At 39.0% G+C, this 9,321-nt stretch overlaps 1 protein-coding gene across 1 annotated transcript; it reads right to left on the reverse strand.

Annotated features, from left to right (window-relative positions):
* Nucleotides 1-2,239: 2,239 nt before the first annotated feature.
* On the reverse strand, nt 2,240-5,431 carry LOC149400809 (glyoxal oxidase-related protein). Its single transcript, XM_089610514.1, has 3 exons — nt 4,585-5,431; nt 4,140-4,300; nt 2,240-3,637 (listed from the first exon to the last, which is right to left on the reverse strand). Exons 1-3 carry the CDS (start codon nt 5,197-5,199, stop codon nt 2,470-2,472), a joined length of 1,944 nt encoding a protein of 647 aa, XP_089466640.1. The 5' UTR covers nt 5,200-5,431; the 3' UTR covers nt 2,240-2,469.
* Nucleotides 5,432-9,321: the final 3,890 nt, after the last annotated feature.

Consider the following 9,321-nt stretch of genomic DNA (forward strand, 5'->3'; position numbering starts at 1 on the left):
ATACATAAAAAGCTTTGAAAGGTGATTCTTTCGGATAAGAGTGGTATTATATTTTCTATTATTAATTAGCGAATTTTCTTTCCACCAGACCATAAATTGCTATGTACTAACATCGAGCTAATAATTCTCTTTGTGTTATTTATTTATACAGTTTTAATTGTTCATTTCATTTTATTTTATAGCAAATTGGATATTCTGTCTGACAATTTTGATCAGATTATACAATTTAGGATGCAGAAATTGCAGTGGTTTGGATTAAATTCTAGGGGTTTGTTATAATTGTTTTTCTTCTTCTAAATATTATAGCTAGTTTTATTGTTTAGTTCGTAAGTTCTAAGACACGTTCATATCAAATGTATTAGTAGACAAAATAAAATAGAAACCACTACAAAAATTAAACATTTTTTTTGGAAAATTCTTCGGATAATATCATGTTTTTTTTTATGAGAACCTGAAAATTCGACGTATCAACAAATAAACAGTATGTTGAACACCTTTCAGGAAAAAAAAAACAATAATAATAAAATAAAAGAAATAAACCGCACGATTACACCGAGTTGCTCATGAACTTTGCCAATGGATCACAAGAATGGATTTTTGTACTTTATGGGAAGCTGAGCCCCCTTGTGCGAAGCGCTTTTGAGGCAAATTCCGTCATTTCAATCGAAACTCGTTTTTCTCTTCCCCTTACCGCTCTTTCCGCTCGGAAATGACAGAGAGGTTTGGAAGAGACTATTAGAAATATTACAACAAATAATATTTATAATATGGGAAATAAAGAAAGTTTGCATGGGAAAAATAAATAAAAATTGAAACCGATTATTATTTTATTTCATAACTAGATAAAGAAAATAAACCTTAAACCAGAAAAGAAGGAAATGAAAAACGGAGGAGGCTGAGGACCGTTTGACGGTTTTCTTAAAACTTATATCGCTCTCCCACAGGTGTTGGAGATGATGAACAATAAGTCTCGCAGGATACAAAAACGTTGAAAAAAACTTTACACCAATGGTAAATTTCCGGCGAACAAAATCTGTAACAGAATCAACCACCAACTACAAAAGAAAACAAAATAATTTCGGGAGGATAAGAAAGTAGAGAGAATTCGATTTGAGGTGTGTCCTGAATGAGAGCTAGAGGTCTCTATTTATAGTGCAAGGTCTCAGAAAGATTACAAACTTTAGCCACAAAAAAAGTCCAACCATTATGACCTTTTAAACACATTAAAGCACACTAATAACAAACGTTTTTATCCTCAAGATGCTCAGCTTCCGTTTGAAATCTTTCAGATATCAAAACCGTCCAGCCATTAAGACATTAATCCACAGTTACAATGTCATTTGATTTAATTCTCATAGTAATGAAAATGTTGTTTATGAAATTAAAATTTTACAAAGGTGAAATTTGCAACAAAAAGATAAGGATTTCCACAAGCGAACCCGAGCCCGAGCCCGAGCCCGGCTCGGTACAGCACGACACGACCAGATGGACGGCGACGGCGCACGTTTGTGGTGGACTTGGGCTTCTCTACATCATTGCCCCTCTATAAAACTGAGTCACCTTTGGGAACCCAAATCTTTTGGTACATATTGCATATATAAGCGTAATCATTTGTCCACAATCCATGTGAGACTCTTACATTTCACTTCATACAAACAACTAGCGTGTTAATACAATTAATGTGTTTCTTTAAGCACACTTTGAGCATCAATTTCTCATTCATTATAGCTCCGATTTTGGCAAACTTATAACTGATATTATACTCATTTTCCGCAAGAAACAATAATACGCTAGAATTACCCAATTCCGTTAAGTGGACCCAACTTAAGTCTTTGCCAAAAATCACCAACCCACAAGATAATAAATACTTTTTATTATCAAAATTCTCCACACTATTCCAACAGATACTCTATTTAATTTAAAAAAAAAAAAAAAAAAAAAAAAAAACCAGGGCTCTAAAAAACTGAAATTGTATTCCATGATTAATTAGTACCAACATGATGTGACACCTATGGATATCTATACATCATGCACTATATTTTCATTTTTTTTGTTTGTTAGCCTAATCAATGAATATAAGAATGTTGGCCCCAGAGTTACAAGTTAATGACATTGGTATTGGTATTACGGTTCATGATATATATAGTTCGAAGAATATTCATCCCCTTTTATCCTCCATATTGAGACAAAACATATCAAACCAAAGACTGCAATTATAAATAAAACGAAATTCCTTGGACACAGCAACACTCATGATATATATGAAGACCTTCATGGAAAATACTCTAATTAATTCCTAAAAATAAAACCTAAAGGGAAAATCGTAAAATGAACCGGAAACATTCAATCATGAAAAAAGAAAAAGAAAAAAAGATTACACCAATCAAATTGACGATGATGATAAGACAATTATATCAAACAAACAAGAGGAAGGGGTAGTTGATGATGAGATCAAAGCATTCAGTTTGGTCACTTGATCCTGATCCAAGCGCCCTCGCTGGGGACCCCACGGTGGACGACGAACAGCAGATAATAGCCCTGTGGAGCGACGGCCCCGGAGGAAGGCGCGGAGACGGTGACCCGGTGGGTCCCTTTGGAGACCCTGACAATGCTTCTTTGGTCCCTGAAAAGCACAAGAAGCCTCTGGTTCATGGAATAGCCGTGCGTGGTGAACGGCGGCGCGTACATGGTCACCTTCACGGCTTCCTCCATGAGCCTGGGCCCCTTGGCCCGGAACGCCACCACGAAGTCCTTCCCGTACCCGATCTCCCCCGGCGAGCTCAGGATCGCCGGCCTCCTCCGCGCCAGGGCCGGGTCCAGGTATGGCGGCGAGAACGTCTCCACCCTAAGCTCCGTGGGGTACTTCGCGGTGTAGTTGTACCCGGGGTTGGTGTTGCTCCCGGCGGTCAGCACCTTCCCGTCGGGGAGGAGCGCGGCGGAGGAGTGGTACATCCGCGGGACCCCCGCGTCCGCGAGCTCCACGAACCTGGCCTCGATCGCGGCCTCGGGGCGGTACAAGACCGGGGTGAGGTTCGGGTCCTCGGCCAGGAACCAGGCCGAGGTCCCCGCGCGGGCCCCGTTGAGGAGGAGGAGGTCCCCGGTGGGGAGGATGAGCATGTCGCCCATGACTCGGCGCGAGGGCATCGTCTCGCGGGCCCACGAGGGGTTTCGGTCCGCGGGGGAGATCCGGTTGCAGTCGTCGAGGGCCGGGCGGAAGATCCCTTTCCCGGCCAGGGCGTAGGCGTCGTGGCGGGCCCCGCCGCACACGATGATTTCGGCGGCGGGTGGGGAGGTTTTGGCGAGCTTCAAGGGGAGGAGCGCTGACATGGCGGAGGCGGGGTAGTTTCTGGCGCCGCCGTCGAGAGGGGGGAGCTCGCGGAGGAGGGTGTTGGAGGCGGGGGAGAGGATGACGGAGCGGTTGTTGGCGAAGACGAAGACGGTGGAGTCGGGGAGGAGGTGGACGAAAGGGTAGAGATTGTTCTCGTCCATGTCCGTGGTCGCGTCGAGTAAGGGGAGCATGTGCTTCTTATCCTTGTTGTTTAGGCTTCCGGGAGGGGGCACGTACTCGTACGAGAACGCCCGCCGCCCTCCCACCACCATCATCCGCCCGTCCCCTAGTGTTATCTGCGTCGAGTACCTGCCACCGCCCATCCATCCGTTATCATTCGCTATAAATAGTCGAGATTTGTGTCAAATTAGTTAAATTGTGCAACAATCATATTTCAATTCAGTGAAAAATAATTACGCGTAAAAGTAACTTTGGTTATTTTGCTGAAAATTTCGTCGATTTTTTTTTTTTTTTTAATTATCCATTCATTAATTGAACATGGAGGGTCGAAGACTACTCTACTCGTATCTACCTACCTGTATTGTTTTCTATTAAATATTGGATTAAGATTACACTTTTTGAAATTGTGATTTCTACCCTAAAAATTTTAGCATTTTTTATATTTTTTGCACAAATTTATGAGTTTTTCAAATTTGTCTCCCTCAATATTTTCTTTTCAAATTTACCCCCTACTCGAGTTTCTAGCTCCGCCACTGCTAATACTGACCATATATTAATATTAAAATAATCAGAAATAAATAAAAACAAAGAAAAGAATATGTAGTGTGTATATATATATATATATTCATACCATCGTGGGTCAGCCAAAGCTGTTTGGTATTCCATAAAGTCACAACCGTCGCAGGGCTTCAAATATCTAACAGTCTTAACGCCACCGTCCCATCCACCCGTCCCCACCAACGCACCGTCCACCGTTAGCCCTCCCGATGAGCACCACGGGTCATTCTCAACCTATACATATACATAGTCGTCGTATTCAGACCCGGTCTAACACATTTTGTGGCCTATAGCAAAATTTTAATATAGGACTATTTAAAAAAAAAATAGGATTTGAGTTATTTTAAAATGTAATGAGTTACATACATTTGGTCATCATCAACGTCGGTTTTTTTTTTTTTTTTTTTTTGTATCATATAAATTTATATATAATCATTGGGTTCTAATTAGTTTAATATTCACATAATAATACGTAACTTAATACGTACATGCATCCATGCATGCACGGAGGTACGTACCTTGAGTGGCCTAATATTGGCAGTGTTGATATCAAACTCGACGCCGTGAGCCCAGCAGTCACGAAGCTGCTTGTTGGTCCTCCGATCCACGAACGGCACGCAGATCCCACCGGGGAGCTTGATGTCGGAGATGTGGAAAACCGTGGCGTCGTACATTATGAGCTTGTTGTTGGGCATCAGAATCACGTGCATCGCCGAAACCCCCGAGTTTTTCGACACCAACCTCCACGACCCCTTGAAGTTCGTCGGGTAATCCGTCTTTTCCTCCGGGTCGGGCTTCGTGTTTTGGGCCGGCGTCGCAGGCACTGCCGCGGGCCCGCCTTGGTTATTCTCGTCATTGTTGTTGTTGTTGTTGTCATCGCCGCCGGTTTGGCCGCCGATGAAGGGTAAAAAGGGAAATTTGGCGAAGAAGCCACTCCGGTGGTTGTTGTTGTTGTAATCTTGGCCGGTGTTGAGGAACCCTTCGCCGGAGAATTGGCCGGACGAGAAGGGATTTTGGAAGAGGCCTTGAGACTCGCCGTGGACGAGCAAGAAAGGAAGGAGGAGGATTGCCTTGGGAAACACGGCACGGATTGCCATTGAAGAATTTCGCTTATTCTTCAACGGCCAAAACATTATAATATTGTTCAAGCCTTGGTTAAATAATTAATTCAAGTTTTTTTGTTTTTTTGTGTTTCTTTTTTTTTTTGTTTTTTAGTTGAGAAAGGAAATAATTAGGCCTCCTCTACCTAGTATGTTTGGTTTGCTTGTTACGTTCTTACTCGTTTTCGTTTTCTTTTTTCTTTTTTTCTTTCTGGTTCGTTTTCTTTGGAATCCTTGATTTTCTCTCCATCTCTATTGGATTCAAAGGTCGCAGTGAGTCTGTTAAGAAGGTACGTTCGTGTCCAAAATAGCATGTTTTGTCTTTAGCTTGGCCCTAACTTAATTATATACTGTTTTGTTTTTTACACTTATAAACTGTTCTTTAAATACCCTATATTTAGAAAGAGAACGCATAATTCAAATATTAAATTAAGTTGGAAACTGATAAATAGAACTTGGGATAATAAGTATTAGCAAACTATTAATTTCTATAATATGTATCAATAGTTAATAATGACTAGGTTTTTTACAACAAATAAATTGAAAAGTCACTAAAAAAGGGGCTGGTTTCAAAATATTATAGGTGTGGTGACGAAGAACAATTAGGATTCAAAGAACAAAAGTCAAATCTACAAAAAAACGAGAGAGAGAGAGAGAGAGAGAGAGAGAGAGAGAGAGAGAGAGAAATACGATATCAATTGTTAATAAACAAAATAATTACTCCATCCTATATATTAAAAAGAAAACAAATCTGATATTAATAGTTATGAACATGAAAGTAGTATAAGATTTTAAAGTTAAAATACAGAAAAGTTAAAATAAAGTATGAATATATTATAATGGCCAATCAAGATTTGTTAATGCTGGAAATGATCCCCACCAGCGCCGTGGCTAATTTATTTTAAAAATCTCTAACGTTGACCAATATGAAATTCTAAAGTTTATATCGCTTAGTTACTTATAAAATTCTAATTTAAAAAAAACTAAATATAATTCTATTAATACACACAAATATAATATTCGTATTTTAATGTGACATTATTACTTGTTTTTGTGAACTTTTCAGTAAGGCTGAAGTTAGATCGGTTCGGTTCGATTTTTGATATTTTTATATTTGAATTCGAATTTTCGATTTTTAAAAATTTGGTCCAATATCGGTCCAGTCTAGTCTAAAACGAAATTCGATTATCCGAATATTCGATTATCCGGTTTCTTAAATCTGATATCCGATCCAAAATGCGATTTTTAAAATTCGGTTATCCAGTTTCTTAAATCCAATATTCGGTCCAATATCTAATTTTTAAAATTCGGTTATTCAGTTCTTTAAATTTCTGATCCAGTTTTATATCCACTTTAAAGAAATCGGTTATCCAGTTTTTAAAATCCATATCCAGTTCTAAAACTATTACAATGATCAAAATACGAGTACAAACGAGTCATATAAAGCTCCAAAATAATAGTGCACACACTAGGACAAAAAACGTTATCCGGTGCGACGAATGTCGCACCGAATACTTCAAATATCGCACCTAAAAGTTTATTAGGTGCGACATTAGGTGCGACGGCGTCGCACCGGATAACCCGTAGCAAAAGGCATTAGGTGCGACATGTCGCACCTAATAGTCATACCTCTAGGTGCGACATATCAGGTGCGACAATGTCGCACCTAATATGTTTTTTAAATTAAAAAATCAGAAATAGAGGGGGGGGGGGATGCTGACCGATCCAGGCGGCGGGGCGGGGGCTGGTCCAGGCGGCGGTGGGGCGGGCGGGAAGGGGGCTGGTCCAGGCGGCGGCGGGGCAGGCTGGCAGAGAGAGACATAGTGAGAGATGGCCGGTGAGACAGAGAGAGAGAGAGAGAGAGAGAGAGAGAGAGAGAGAGAGAAATAGAGGGGGACGTACCAGGGAGGGCCGGCAGCGGTGGAGCGGAGAGGGACGGCGCCGGCGGGGACTGGTTGAGAGAGAGAGACAGAGTGAGACGGTGAGAGACGGCCGGTGAGATATAGAGAGAGAGATGGAGACGTACCAGGATGGGCCGGCAGCGGCGGAGCGGGGAAGGACGGCGGCGGGGGCTGGCGGAGAGAGAGAGACCTTGTGAGACGGTGAGAGAGAGAAAGTGAGTGAATGTGTGAAAAAATGAGAAAAGTCGGGTTTAAAACCCTAATAATCATATTGGGTGCGACAATGTCGCACCCAATATGAAATCCCAGATCCAAAAAAAAATTCGGCGGGATTCGCTGACAAATTTAATTTTAAAACTCATTGGGTGCGACATTTGTCGCACCTAAAGGTATTAGGTGCGACAATTTCATAATAGGTGCGACATTGTCGCACCGAATAACACTAAACATTAGCGAAATTTTTAGTCATCTGGACGAGTATCCGGTGCGACATGTCGCACCTAATATGGGCTTAGGTGCGACTATTAGGTGCGACATGTCGCACCTAATACCCTTCCGCACCTAATATGTTAATTTGTAGTAGTGACAGTCTAAAACTGAGTAAAAAGTAAAATTCAAAAAGGCACCCATCTTCACAAATCCATATGTTCTCGTCTCCAAATAAACATGCAATCATAAGATAAAATTATAAATTACAACATGATCATAATAAAGCAAACAAACAATTGAAACTGTACTAACAACATTACCTTGAGAGATCACATAATTAAAGTTGTTGTAGTAAGAGTATGAGTTGATATATGAGAAGTCTCTTCTTCTAAGACAACTTGACTATCATCTATTTATTATGACATAAAGTTAAAATAAATTAGTTTTTAATAAATAAATAGCAAATAAACTTGTCAAATACAATATCAAATTAAAAACCTTGAGGTCTGAATAAAATTAAAGACCCAATTTTTTTTTTATAATTTAATTTTTTTAAATAATAATAAATTTGGTTATATAACCGATATCCGAATTTGTCTAAAATCAAAATCGATATCCAGTCCATTTTTTGAAATCAGATCGGTTGTCCGAATCTGATTTCGGTTATTTGACGCGACTCCATATTTTGTTTTCGAATCGGTTTGGATATCGGTTTTATCCGATTTTTGGCTCGATTTTGTACCGCCTTAACTTTTAGTATTACTATAATTTTAGTTTTGTACTAATTATTTTTTAGAAAAATGGATGCACGTACTCTTAATTCTCAAGCAAAAATAGTAAGATAAGTCAAATAACGGTATCTTAATTAATTAGGACAAATGAAAAAGTACTGATTTCTATTTAATGTACATGTTGCGCAAAGGAAAAAAAAATTCAATTAACCTATTAATATTTGAAAATGTAGAATTATAGATATCTTAATATGTAAGTATTTTCCGAATGATTTATTTGTTGAAGTGTGCGTTGATTGACCAGATCGGATCTCTTGGCCTTTGATGTAAAGATTTGTTTACAGGCTGCCCAAAGAAAAGGGTAGGAGAAAAAGGAAAGGTTTAAAACTATTTATATTCTCATAATGGTTAAGAATCTTATTTCTTCTTGTGTTGTCGAGTAACAATAACTTTTAGACGCCTATCTAGTCAGGCAAAAAAACAAAAAATAACACTAATAAAGTGACATGTCTATTTGTACGGAATTAACTTTCATAGCACATGCATAATCTAATCAACCTAAAAAAAGGATAACATGTTTTTAACACGTAATACATTCTACGTATCATATCCATGACACGACTTTTAAGCTTAACAGCTCAATCTTGGTGTCATACTAAAAAAAAAATATACTACACAAAATGTTAACTTACTTGAATAATGAAATGGTATTTCAACTAACACATAACCCATCAACAAAAATGACAAAAATAAAATATTCTTTTATCCTGAGGATGCTTTGTACAGTAAATAAATCGTCCTTAACTTTACCCGAAAATAAATATATGCTTCTTACGTCTAAGCCTCTGATTAATTGGATAGGACTCTGTTAATAGATTCCATTCTATGTGTAAAACTTTTATTTATTACAGTAATCTTTTGCTGATACTATTGGAATAACTTGATCAAAGTAATAAAAACGCTCCTTAAACCAATAAATCGTATATTAATAGTATGTTCAAGGGAACATGATAATTACTTATGATTAGATTCTTTCTGCTAAATTCACAGCGCTTCAACTTGCAAAACACGAGACTTTGATTTTGATCATGCAG

This window comes from Urtica dioica, chromosome 4 (assembly GCF_054948205.1).
Source record: "Urtica dioica subsp. dioica isolate 48M chromosome 4, U.dioica_male_clone48M_v1_H2, whole genome shotgun sequence".
Lineage (NCBI taxonomy): Eukaryota > Viridiplantae > Streptophyta > Magnoliopsida > Rosales > Urticaceae > Urtica > Urtica dioica.

Coding starts and splice junctions, on each gene's coding strand:
- LOC149400809 (XM_089610514.1), bottom strand. CDS start 5,199: ATGTTTTGGCCGTTGAAGAATAAGCGAAATTCTTCAATGGCAATCCGT. Junction 4,301..4,584: donor CCAATATTAGGCCACTCAAG/GTACGTACCTCC, acceptor GTATATGTATAG/GTTGAGAATGACCCGTGGTG. Junction 3,638..4,139: donor GCTTTGGCTGACCCACGATG/GTATGAATATAT, acceptor GGGCGGTGGCAG/GTACTCGACGCAGATAACAC.